Source organism: Macaca fascicularis, chromosome 10 (assembly GCF_037993035.2).
Source record: "Macaca fascicularis isolate 582-1 chromosome 10, T2T-MFA8v1.1".
Lineage (NCBI taxonomy): Eukaryota > Metazoa > Chordata > Mammalia > Primates > Cercopithecidae > Macaca > Macaca fascicularis.
The window spans coordinates 8,763,544-8,776,992 of NC_088384.1; the positions used below are offsets into that span (position 1 = coordinate 8,763,544).

The window sequence follows — 13,449 nt, forward strand, 5'->3', positions numbered from 1 at the left end:
TCATGTCTTTTCCAGCAACATGGCTGGAGGCCATTGTCCTAAACAAACTAATGCAGAAACAGAAAACCAAATATCACATGTGTTCACTTATAAGCAGGAGCTAAATCTTGGGTTCATACAAACATAAAGATGGGAAGAGTAGACACTGAGGACTCCAAAGGGAGGGAGGGAGGGAGAGAGGGGAGCAAGAGCTGAAACACTTCCTGTTGGATACTGTGCTCACTGTCTGGGTGATGGGATCAAGAGAAGCCCAAACCTCAGCACCACACAATATACCCTTGTAACAAAACTGCACATGTACTCCCTGAATCTAAAATATAAATGGAAAATTATAATGATTTTTAAAGCTTTTGGGATGGGCATGACAGTTCATACCTACAATCCCAGCACTTTAGAAAGCCAAGGTGGGAGGATCACTTGAGGCCAGGAGTTTGAGACCAGACCAGTATAGTGAGATCCCCCCATCTCTACAAAAAAAAGAAAGCCAAGCATGGTAGCATATGCATGTAGTCCCAGCTACTAGGGAGGCTGAGACAAGAGGGTCACTTGAATACAGGAGTTCAATGCTGCAGTGAGCTCTGATCACACTACTATACTCCAGCCTAGGTAATGGAGTGAGAACAACTCTAAAAGATTGTTAGATTTTTTAAAGTTTTTGAAGAGCAGAGCTTAACAAAAGAGTTGTGACATGGTGGCTCATACTTATTTTCACACTTTGAGAGGCTGAGGCAGGAGCATCACTTGAGCCCAGGAGTCCAAGACCAGTCTGGGCAACATAGCGAGACTCCCATCTCCTAAAAAAAAAAATGCCAGATGTGGTGGTGCGCACCTGTGATCCTAACTACTCAGGAGGCTGAAGTGGAAGGATCCCTTGATCTGGGAGGTAATGCCACTGCACTCAGCTTAGGCGACAGAGCAAGTCCCTGTCTCAAAAAACAAAAGTTGTTGTAATATACTTTTTAAAATGCTCCTGAAGAAGGTACTGAGTGGGGCAAGCTCAGGCTCTGTTTCTCTTCGGTGTGCTGTTAAAAAAAAAAAAAAAAAAAAAAAAAAATGGCATTTTCTCTGAGTTTGGAGACTGCATGGAAATACTGAGGATTCCATTTCAACGAAGCTCTGTCAATCTAAAATATGCTCATCAACTTGAGTCTTCTGAATGACAAACTAAGTGAAAAATGTTCTCTCTTAAATAATAAAGTGCTGTATGTTAGAATTTTAAAAGACACACTAAAAAAGAAAAATTATTTCTATTGGTCTGACTTTTTAATTTTTATTTTTTGGCAGAGGTTTCCTCTATCATAAAAAAGAAACCAAATCAAGCTAAAAAAGGCGTGAGTATTATGTACTTTATATATAAAAATCTGGTAGTTAAGCTTTAAAACTAAAAAGCTACTTTGTCATTTTAGTTTTATTCTTTTGAACCATCTTGTAATAAATGTGGCTTGTTCAAAGAGATTAATGTTATACTTACTGAATTTTTTCTAGAATGATTTAACATTTTTTTCTGTCTATGACAAAATTCTGAAAAAATTAACAAAGGTCCCCTGGGAATTTCTCTCCTGCTTGCGTAGATCAATAAGCAGTGATATCTTGTAAGGCTTAGAGGGTAGTCAGTCGTCTGGTGAGCTTTCAGATAACAGCAATGCATTGCGGAGCACCAGCTCTGGAGGCAGGTGCAGGGATTGAATCCTGGCCTTGCCATTTATTGGCTGTGTGTTCTTGGCCACATTGCTTAACTTACATGAGCTTTACTTTCCTCAGCCCTCTGTATCCAGGGTTTCTGCATCCTGGGATTCAACCAACTGCAGATCAAAAATATTTGGGGGGAAAAAAACCACAATAGGCCAGGCGTAGTGACTCACGCCTGTAATCCCAGCACTTTGGGAGGCTGAGGCAAGTGGATCACTTAAGCCCCGGAGTTCAAGACCAGCCTGGGCAACTTGGTGAAATCCCGTCTCTTCAAAAATTACAAAAAGTAGCTGGATTTGGTGGCCTGTGCCGACAGTCCCAGCTACTCGGGATACTATGGTGGGAGGATCGCATTACCCCAGGAGGCAGAGGTTGCAGTGAGCTGAGATTGTGCCACTGTACTCCAGCCTGGTCAACAGTGTGAGACCCTGTCTCAAAAAAAGTAAAATAAAATGAAAAGTAAGAATACAACAGTAAAAACGATACAAATAAAAACACAGAATTAGTAACTATTTTCATAGCATTTACATTATTTAGATATAATAAGTAATCTAGAGATGATTGAAAGTATGCTGGAGGGTATATGTAGGTTAAATGCAGATACTATGCCATTTTATATAAGGGACTTGATCATCGCAGATTTTGTTATCCACAGGGTCCTGAAACCAATCCCCCCATGCTGAGGGACTCCTGAGATAATACCAGCTTCACAGAGTTCTGAGGACTAAGCCAGAGAATAAATGTAAAGTGCTTGTGACAGTGCCTGGCAGGTCCTAACCCTTAGGAAATGTTAGCTGTAGTCCCAAAAGCTTTCAAACAGCTCGTGTAGACTATAGTCTTACATATCTTCTAGCTTGGGGCCAAAAAAGGAAGTTTGGGAGCTCAGAAACTGGCAAATACATGCTTTAATGAAATTGAAAAACAAGCTCAAGCTGCGGATAAAATGAAGGAGCAGGAAGACCTGGCCAAGGCGGCACCTAAAGAAGAATCAATGTAAGTTTAATTTCATTATATTAATATGTTTGCAGGGAATAAAACTATTAACTCCAAGATTTGCTTTCCAAATGCCATGTATTTTTTGGGGGCGGGGAGGGGAGGGCACTGCAAAATTTAGTTTTAAGAAAACTGATATTGCATTGGCATCTGGATTGGAAGAGAAAGAGACGATGGGGGCAGCAACACTTTCTGTTGATGCTGTAAGGGCAGGACTGGAGTGGTGTCAGTGAGAAGGGAAAGACAGAGATGCATTGAGGTGTTTACATATGAAACATGCTTCACATTATTAGAGTTAGGGAAATGCAAATCAAAGCCACAATAAGATACTACTGTGTACCCTCTAGGGAAGCTATAATAAAAAAAAACAGACAATAACAAGTGTTGGCTAGGATGTGGAGAAATTTGAACCCTTGTACATTGCTGATGGCAGTGTGAAATGGTGCCACTATTGTGAAAAACAGTTTGGCAGTCCTTCAAAAAGTTAAATGTAAAGTGTCCATGTGACCCAGCTAATCTACTCCTAAGTATATACTCAAGAGAAATTAAACTTACATCTGTGTAACCACACAAAAACTTGTGCATGAATGTTCATAGTGGCATCCTAATAGCCAAAAAGTAGAAATAACCTAAATGTCTACCAACTGATAAATGAGAAACAAAATGTGGTATGTCCATACAATGGACTGTTGGCCACAAAAAGGAATATAGTCCTGATATGTGCTACAACATGGATAAACCTTGAAAAGTTTATGCTAAAGAAAGAAGCCAGTCATAAAAGATCATATGACATGATTCTGTCCATATGCAATGTCTGGAATAGGCAAATCCATAGAGACAGAAAGCAACTTACTGGTTACCAGGGCCCGAGAGGAGGAGAGAATGGAGAGTGGCTGCTAAAGGGTCCAGGCCTGCTTTTTGGACTGCTGAAAATGTTCTGGAGTTAGTGGTGATGGTGGTACAACTTTGTGAATGTGCTAAAACCACTGAATCATGTACTTTAATAGGGTGAGTTTTACAGTATGTGAATTATATCTCCATAATGAAAAAAGTATTTATAATCTGAAGCCCTGTTGGACTCTGTGACTAAATTCTAAATACATGATGGAAGACTGTGGCTCTGGTGGTGTCTCCAGAGGTTCTGAGCCTGGATCTTGGAGAGGGAGAAGGAAGAGTTTCAGAGAATGAAGAAGGTGGATTGATCATGTGTGTCGGGGGCCTGCCTGAAGTGGAGGAGTTGGAACGATAATGTGGAGCACCTTAAAGTCAGGCTGTGGTTGTCCACTTACCCAAGAGTCAGAAACAGCTCCTTCAGCAGTGCTGTGATGAAGGGGCATCTCGAGAAAGTGAGTTTGGTAGTGATATCCAGGCCAGGAAGAGGGGAGGAAACGGAAGCCAGGAAGCCAGTGAAGAGACTGGTTTTCTGTAGACGTTTGTAAGGCTCTTGAGAGGTTTTCATTTGTGTTGAAATCAGAAGAGAAAGATGGCCATCCAGAAACTGGGACTGTGTATGAAAGATCAGGAGAGAAGAAGGGCGGGGGGTGCATGCCACACAGAAAGGAAAAGTAACCTGGATCCCTATTTTTTATGCATGTGTTTTTTAACGGTGTTTTCTCTTACTTTCATGTGTATTTTATCTGTTTTAGCTTGAGTTACTATGGACTGTATGATGAAGAAAATAATACCTATTTTATGAGGTGGTTTTAAGGATTAGTTTAATAGCTTAAATGCTCATTGAAGTGCATCAAACAGTACCTGGCACACAGTAGGTGCTCAATAAATGCAACTACTTTTCATACCATCTTACTGTTCATACTGACAGTTTGCTAAGGTGGAGTTTATAAGGTAAACCCAAATAATTTGAAGTTGATAGTTATTTCTCCTTGTCATTTAACTCACAGAACTTAGGGGGCAGCACTGAACTGTATTTAGGTTGAATATGGTTTGATATGTTTTGTGTAAAAATTTACATTGACTTGTCACAGACTTTAATTTCTCTTACTAAGCTAAGTTTTTGATCCTGGCAAAGGGAAAGGTTAGATTTAAGTGTTTCCATGGCTTCTCTTGGTATTTGGGAGTAGGTTCTGTCCAGATTACTCACGCTTGAGGTTTTCCCAGAGCGTGTATAAAATCGGGCCCTGATCAGCTCCCTTCCTGCAGGTAAACTGGGTGGAGTGAAGTCTGGTTGTTACTTCTAATATTAACATGCTAATCTTCCTGAAAACAGGAAGCAACAACCAGCCTTCACTTGTATCTTTCATTAGGAGTGTTTGATACATCACAAAAACAAAGATGCTGATCGGAAGATTTATGAATTTGATTTGGGAAGCCAATTTGGCAACTTTCATGGCCTTGTTCAGAACAACCACATAACTATGCCTTACTGACCACCACTGCCACTCAAACCCATAGAAAGTACAGGTGTTTTATCCTTAATGTATGAGTGTTATTTTGCAAGTTAGTTTTTTTAAAGGCTGTAAATAAAGTTATTTCAGCTCAGTAAACTGTCAGAGCAGTGCTGTTTCTTGTACTGTCAGGGTGTGAAACTAAACGGCCCATGCAGTGTCCTGGTCTCCTTCTAGCAGTTTCCCAGCCCATCCTCAGAGGCTCTCTGTGTGCCCACTTGGTAGGAAGGAAGGAAGAGGCAGAGCTGCCTCGAGCTACTTCGCTTGTTTGATCTGTGTCCTGTAGTCTTCCCTTGAGCCAGTACCCGTAAGCGCTCCTGAAGTTCTGAGAAACGCGTGTTCTGACTTAACTCTGCTGGTTCTTCCAGAGAGATGTTCTCGTAAGCTTGGATATCAAAGTGCATGCTTTTAGTGAGTGACCCAGTCCCATGTCAGATTACCTAGGAAGGAAAACTTTTCCATCTCTTATCTTTCTAGTAGAACCTTTTCATCCCCATGCATCTTCTCCAGAGGAATCTGTTGCTGTAATTATATGTATTCATGATTTTAAACAGAGCTATTGTTTTCCTCCAAAAGAAAGAGTAGTATTTATTTGTTAAGGAGTAAAATAGCCATAACCTGTTCTGTAGGAAGAGTAAGGAAAACAAACTGCCACGTGAAAACCAAAGAAATCTTGCTTGACTCATTAAAGAAAAGAAACAGCAAAAGCAAGATTACTTTTTCCTAGTAAGAAATTCTGTGCCGGGCACGGTGGCTCACGCCTGTAATCCTAGGACTCTTTGAGGCAGAGGCGGGCAGATTGCCTGAGGTCAGGAGTTTGAGACCAGCCTGGCCAACATGGTGAAACCTCGTCTCTACTAAAAATACAAAAATTAGCTGGGTATGGTGGCAGGCACCTGTAATCCCAGCTACTCAGGAGGCTGAGGCAGGAGAATCACTTGAACCTGGTGGGTGGAAGTTGCACCACTGTACTCCAGCCTGGGCGACAGAGCGAGACTATCTCAAAAAACAGAAAGAAATTCTGTTGTCCTTCCCTGTTACTACACAGAAATTTATATTACTAGGAATTCATACAATGCCTCTTTTGCCAGGAATTCGTGACATTTTACATGTTTTTGTAAAGTGGATGGTAACTTAGAAATCCTTGTAAGGTAGATAGATCATTTTTCAGGGCCCTGAAATGTTGCTGTCTCACTAAAATATGATGCAAACTGCTGTTCTTGCTATATAGGCATAGTTTTTTTTTTTTTATGAAAAATTAAGTCATTATTGCATATTTAGAAATCTGAGAGCAGGCCGGGCGCGGTGGCTCAAGCCTGTAATCCCAGCACTTTGGGAGGCCGAGACGGGCGGATCACGAGGTCAGGAGATCGAGACCATCCTGGCTAACACGGTGAAACCCCGTCTCTACTAAAAAATACAAAAAATTAGCCGGGCGAGGTGGCGGGCGCCTGTAGTCCCAGCTACTTGGGAGGCTGAGGCAGGAGAATGGCGTGAACCTGGGAGGCGGAGCTTGCAGTGAGCCGAGATCGCGCCACTGCACTCCAGCCTGGGGCACAGAGCAAGACTCCGTCTCAAAAAAAAAAAAAAAAAAAAAGAAATCTGAGAGCAAGGACAATGTTTTGTACACCTTTTTACCCCTTTGGTATCCTGCTTGTGGCAGATACTTGATTTTAAATAGAAGCGTGGTATATGACTGACTAGTAGTGCTAAAGAGTCTATTAGCTGATGAATGACTATGCCATTTTAAACACTCTCAGAAGCCTGATTGCATGGAGATACCCTACAAGAAATTATTTTGTAAATGGAAGGATCCTTTTACAATTAACAGCTTCTTTGATCTATTTGTAAAGTCAAATTTATACATTTCTTTATCTTAAGATAGACTAGTGAGACTAACCTCATGCTTTGTTATGTAATGTGGAAGTGTAATAAAATAATCCAAGTAAGAAATTCTGCTTTTCACTATCCCATGTAGAAGTGATTTGGGTATACATTATGTTATTTTACAATAATAGGTAATGTGAACTAAACTTGAACAGTGGCATAGGTTGAGCAGCAGTGAGAAAGGAGCTGTAGGCTCATTCAAATTTTCTTAAACATCTATTCAAAAAAGGCAGGTAGAAAAAACGCCAACTTGCCTTCATAATTGTTAATTATGGAAAGAATCATGGAGCTAAAAGTATAAATTACATGTTTAATTTTGCTTGCTATTTTAATGTAAGAACAAAGGATTAAAGCTAAATTAAGGAGTATTTGGTTTTTCTGGCAGTGTTTCATCATTACGATTAGCCTATAAGGATCTTGAAATTCAAATGAAGAAAGATGAAAAGTTGAACATTAGTGGCAAAAAAAATGTTGACTCAGACAGACTCGGCATGGGATTTGGAAATTGCAGAAGGTATGTGAGACTGCTTTCTTGAAGTTAGAATTTAAAACTGTGCCAATCATCGGTGGATTTTTCTTGGACTCTGTTAGTTTCAACTTTAGAGGGTTTTTTTGTTATTCATTAACTTCTCTAATTATTTTTGCTTTGCTCTGGTATTCACTATAACATGAAAATTTTCAAATTTGGCTCTTTAAAAGAAGGAAAAAGGTCTAGCTCTTCATGAAGCACCTACTGGAGAGGAAGCCATGGACATAACCAATATTTTTCTTTTCTTTTCTTTTCTTTTTTTTTTTTTTGAGACGGAGTCTCACTCTGTCACCCAGACGGGAGTGCAGTGGCACAATCTCGGCTCACTGCAAGCTCCGCCTCCCAGGCTCATGCCATTCTCCTGCCTCAGCCTCCCGAGTAGCTGGGACTACAGGCGCCCGCCGCCCAGGGTTTCACCGTGTTAGCCAGGATGGTCTCGATCTCCTGACCTCGTGATCCACCCACCTCGGCCTCCCAAAGTGCTGGGATTACAGGCGTGGGCCACCGAGCCCGGCCCATAACCAATATTTGTGACTGTATTTGGGTAGACACAGTCCTCACAAAATTTTAACATTTTTGAAAGCTTGCACCAGAAAAAAAAATTGTTTTATTGCTTATATTTTTAACCCTTCTAATAAATTTGTCTTTGTTCAAAATATAAATTAAAGCTTTGTTTATTTTGGTGAAACAAAAGTTTGTGAACCTACTAATATATATATTTTTCTGTTTTCTCAAGTGGTATTTCACATTCAGTGACTTCAGATATGCAGACCATAGAACAGGAATCACCCATCATGGCAAAACCAAGAAAAAAGTACAATGATGACAGTGACGATTCATATTTTACTTCCAGCTCAAGGTACTCTATGACAAATCATCGTTAAAGTGTCATTTTGAAAAGTAGTGATTAGTATGGATTGATTAGTTTATTTGCATTAGAAGAAATTACAAATCAGTTTACTCCACTGTTTTTAAAAGCTTTGACTGAAGCCAAAGGTATTCTTTGAAATAAAAATTAGAGAAACATTTGTGAAAGGACAATGTTTGCTAACATTAAAATGTTTGATAATAAAATCAGCAACTGTGAGTTAAAGGTAGGAGAGATGTGTTTATTTAAATTATGAAATTGGAGAAAACTGCAAAATCCTGAAGGTGTGTGTTGTTTAGTTTTAGTCCAGCAGTTGGAATATTTCACAGCTCTTTCTCAGGGCTTCAGCAGATTTCTGTGCTTCAGAATGTCAGCTTCAGAAAACTCCAATTGGTACACCTGTACATTAAATAAACTCTATGAGTGTGTGTATTTATTAATGAGGAACATGATTGCACCTTGAGGGGATCCCAGAGTAAAGCCGAGGTTTCTCTTCTTCAGCACTCACTATCTGATTGAGACAAAATGCATAACTCTAGTGTGAAGTCGACTGTGGAGATCAGTGCACGGTCAAGTGGCCTGCCAGAGCAAAAGAACAAGTTTAAACTTGAGTCAGTTCACTTTGTAAGGACCTGCCCAGCCCAGGGAGAGGTCTGCTAAAAAAGTACCAAATGAACCTGTGATTTCACTGGAGAGGGCACAGCTCAGGAACAGAGGGGTAAGAATATGGGCCCAGGGGCCAGATGGCATGGATTTGAATCCTGGCTTTCACTTATGTGTGACCTGGGCCAAGTTATTTAACTTCTTTGTGCTATAGCTTCCTCATCTGTAAATTAGGGACTCTAGTAGTACCTATCTGATAGGGTTGTGTGAGGATCAAATGAGATACTGCAAATACTATAGTACGTTTAGAATGGTGCTTGGCTCTTACTATGTTTAGCTGCTATATGATAATGTAGAAACTCAGTTTAAGAGACGTGTGATTCAGTCTAAATGTTTTTTGTTTGTTTGTTTATGAGATAGAGTCTCACTCTGTCACCCAGGCTGGAGTGCAGTAGCATGATCTTGGCTCACTGCAACCTCCACCTCCCAGGTTCAAGTGATTCTCCTGCCTCAGCCTCCTGAGTAGCTGGGACTACAGGCGTGTGCCACCATACCCAGCTAATTTTTTGTATTTTTAGTAGAGATGGGTTTTTGCCATGTTGGCCAGGCTGGTCTCAAACCCCTGACTTCAAATGATCTGCTGGCCTCAGCCTCCCAAAGTGCTGGGATTACAGGCATGAGCCTCCGTGCCCAGCCTAAATGTTTAATTACTATTGTTAGGTAGTTAAACTAACCACATTGAGGACCACCTTTGGGTTAGCAGTTCATGAAAACTGAAGGTGTTTCTGTCAGTAATGGGTGGTGCTTACCGGAAGGCTCCATCACTTACATCTCGGAGGGCATTAGAGTTGTCTGGCAATTTATAGGTTTGAAGCGTTTTCATATGTATAAAAGCTATATACTTCATATATAGAACAGATAAAAATTTATTACCTAGAATCTAATTGTGAAATTGTATATTTTCCTATCAATGTTTATAGACAAGGAATTGTATAAAGAATACTATCCTTAAAAAATGTCTCTTAAGTATAGCTCCAAATTATTTCAAGTCCAGGGATTTTACCAAAAAAAAAAAAAAAAAAAAAGATAGTAGTTTAGTGGTGTTCCATGGTGGTGTTTTCAGAGACACGGGTGGTTTTATATTTGCCTATCCTTTGCAGCTTGTATAATGCATCAAGTTTCACTTTACTCAGAAGTGATACCCAAATCATGCCTTTTAAAGGTATGTAAATAGATTTTTACACAGAATAAAATTAAATGCGTAATTTGATTTGGAAACTGCATGCATGTCAAATCATTTCAGATATGAATATTAAATGATGGACTAAGTCTGGGTCAGAGGAAACACTTGGCAATACGGGTCTGTATTTGCCTGTGTGGCTTCTCGCACATCTTTGATCATTTCACTGCTTATTGGCAACTTCTACAGATGATAGTAAAGAAAGTTTAGGCTAGGCATGGTGGCTCACACCTATAATCCCAGCACTTTGGGAGGCCAAGGCAGGAGGATCACTCGAGCCCAGGAGTTCAAGACCAGACTGGGAAATATAGTGAGACCTCATCTTTACAAAAAGTTTCAAAAATATTAGCCAAGCATGGCGGCACATGCCTGTAGTCGTAGCTACTTGGGAGGCTGAGGTGGGAGGATCACTTGAACCTGGGAGGTAGAGGTTGCCGTGAGATTAGATTGCACCACTGCACTCCAGCCAGGGCAACAGAGCAAGACTCTGTCTCAAAAAAAAGAGACAATTTAAGTTAAATCAGTACTCTTGCTTGGTAGCCGGGTTGCTAAGAGAACTCTTAAGTGAGGTTGCCTAATGGGAACTTCAGAGACCCTCACTGGCTCCAGGTCACTGACAGGCCCTTGCGGGGCCTTTCTGCCTTGTAAGGGCTTCAGGGATCTTTCAGACTTCCCCTCCTTCCAAGGCTTAATCAAAAGGGTTAGCCCCCAGAAGCCACTGTTACTGTGAAACTGTTACAGTTTGAAACCTGGGAGCAGATGGCATATTTATATAGACCTTGCCTCCTGGACTCTTGCCAGAGAGACCTTGCAGTATTGTTTATCACGCCCTGCAGATTGTCTAATAGGAACATAAATACCTTCTCTAGTCCTCCTTGGTAGGGTAACCACCATTAGTAGAACGAGGGTACTATTAGGTACTTTGGCAACTGAGGTAAAATAAACATGGACTCTGAAAGCAAATATAATAGTTCGATGAAGAGCTCTTACTGCTTTCAAATTATTCATTAGCCCATTAGAACTTGAATATTATGAATTATGAAAGAGTTCTGTTTCTGTTAAAAATAAGATAAAACCTGTCCTTGGTTTTTTTTTTATTACTATTATTGAGTTCCATTATTTCCAGGATATAAACAGTATAATTATATATTGAGTACAAGATAATGAAACTAGAACAATTTGCTCAGCCTTATAAAGCCAGCATGGCCTTCATTAGAATAGACAACCTTCTATAGCTCTAAATCAGAGAGAATGTGATATTAGGATGTTCTTATCAAGGGATTTTAAGGAATGTTTTCAAGATTGGGTAAAGACAGTGGGAGGGCAAAAATAAAAGTAAAAAAGCATTGAGAGCTACAGTCAAAGCATTAGAAAGCCAATAAAGGTTTGGCAATGAGGAAGGAAAGTCTGTTTGTTTCTGAGCAGGGACTAGTGGCCATTAGTGGTCCCACTCACCCTGTCCTTCCAAGGGTCAGCTGGAGGCCTGAATGGTGGTCTGTCCATCCCTTTAGTGAGTTGCCGGTCCTCCTGCTGAGTTGCTCCTCCTTAGCATGAGCACAGAGAGCCTCTCATGGGTGACTGGAAGAGAAGGCGCCATCCAGCCCACGCACAGACTGCTGCCTCACAGGCTTATGCTGGTCAGGGGGACCCAAGCCAATGGCTGTCTCTCTCCTTTGACTTCTGAATAGTTCAGTCACTTAAAAGTAATCAGATTCCCCTACATTTCAGGATAAGCACATTGGCTTATAAGAATGAAGAATGTAGGCCAGGCGCGGTGGCTCAAGCCTGTAATCCCAGCACTTTGGGAGGCCGAGGCGGGTGGATCACGAGGTCAGGAGATCGAGACCATCCTGGCTAACACGGTGAAACCCCGTCTCTACTAAAAATACAAAAATCTAGCTGGGCGTGGTGGCGGGCGCCTGTAGTCCCAGCTACTCGGAGGCTGAGGCAGGAGAATGGCGTGAACCCGGGAGGCAGAGCTTGCAGTGAGCCGAGATCGCGCCACTGCACTCCAGCCTGGGCGACACAGCGAGACTCCGTCTCAAAAAAAAAAAAAAAAAAAAAAAAAAGAATGAAGAATGTTATTTACCTAGAGTGTTGTTCAATCTACAAAATTTAGTATCACAGAGTCATGAAGAACCTGGAAGTTCACCCTCACCCTGCACCAGTCCAGTGCTGACCCCCCTCTTCCCACTCCAGGGCCATCCAGCCTCTACTGTACCATTCCTTCTCAGGGCAGCCATTTGGTCCCAGGGCAGCTCCATGAGAAACTCTCCCTTTCATTAACACAGCTTCTGAGGCTTCTGCGCTCAAGTCAGCCTCCGTTCCATAAGCCAGTTCACAAGCCTCATGAGGGCAGGAGCTGAATGTGTCTTCTTGCCCTGTGTCTTCCCCTAGCAGAGTGCCTGACTCCTCACAGGTGCTTATTAAGTAGTTTTAAAATTCCTCATTGAATTGGTCTTAGTTTTTTCATGGTCCCTTAAAATAAGTCCCTCAAACATGTGAATAGCACCTTCCAGGCCCGCACACATCCCACATCTTTTGAACCTTCCTCTGATGTAACTTCCGGTTCCTTCAGTGTCCTGATCTCTCTTCTCTGAAGGGAAATCAGTCATCTCTTCCTCCAGGCAGAGCCTGGGTGTAGTACAGATCCACTCGTCCACCATGGGGAAAGGCTGGTTGGTTTCTAGCTGAAATCCAGATACACTTTGAACACCGCGTTTTCCTTCCTAAGGAGAAGATGCTAGTGTCATGAGATTTGTTCTTAATGACCTTCTTGCCGGAGAAGACAGAAGCCACATTGAGAAATTCTACTTTCTGTCTATTAAGGATGTAATATCATACCATCTGCTCCAAACAGCAGGTTTATCAAACTCTGTCCCTTTTTTTGTTTTGTTTTGTTTTGTTTTGTTTTCTGCCAAGAAAGAGTAAATTGGTTCTTAGCATGTCCCCCACCCAGATCTTAGTTCACTGAGGTCCTGGCCTCTTTGCTCTTAGGGGTTCTTGCTTTCCTCTTACATTGGCCTTTGGTTACTGGCCCCTCTGACCTATGATCTCCATCTTTTGTGCAACTCCTTATAGCACAGAGCTTGGTGCTCACCTTGTTTCCAGTGTGCTTCCTGTCCTTACTCTCTGGAGAAAGCCTGGATGATGTCTGTTAAGGCCTCTGTATTCTCTTCTGTCACCCTTCCTTTCCTAAGACCTCCCTGGGATCTGCCTCTCTCCTCTGAACTTC

The 13,449-nt window shown here is 41.5% G+C and overlaps 1 protein-coding gene across 3 annotated transcripts in view; it reads left to right on the forward strand.

The window, feature by feature from the left end:
• Positions 1 to 13,449, forward strand: part of ARFGAP3 (ARF GTPase activating protein 3) — a 64,472-nt gene that overhangs the window by 34,430 nt on the left and 16,593 nt on the right. For all 3 annotated transcript variants that reach the window (XM_045363514.2, XM_045363515.2, XM_065522047.2), the window contains exons 8-11: positions 1,285 to 1,331; positions 2,543 to 2,682; positions 7,360 to 7,488; positions 8,240 to 8,362. In XM_045363514.2, the coding sequence (XP_045219449.1) occupies positions 1,285 to 1,331; positions 2,543 to 2,682; positions 7,360 to 7,488; positions 8,240 to 8,362 (439 nt within the window). The remainder of the gene's footprint in view (positions 1 to 1,284; positions 1,332 to 2,542; positions 2,683 to 7,359; positions 7,489 to 8,239; positions 8,363 to 13,449) is intronic.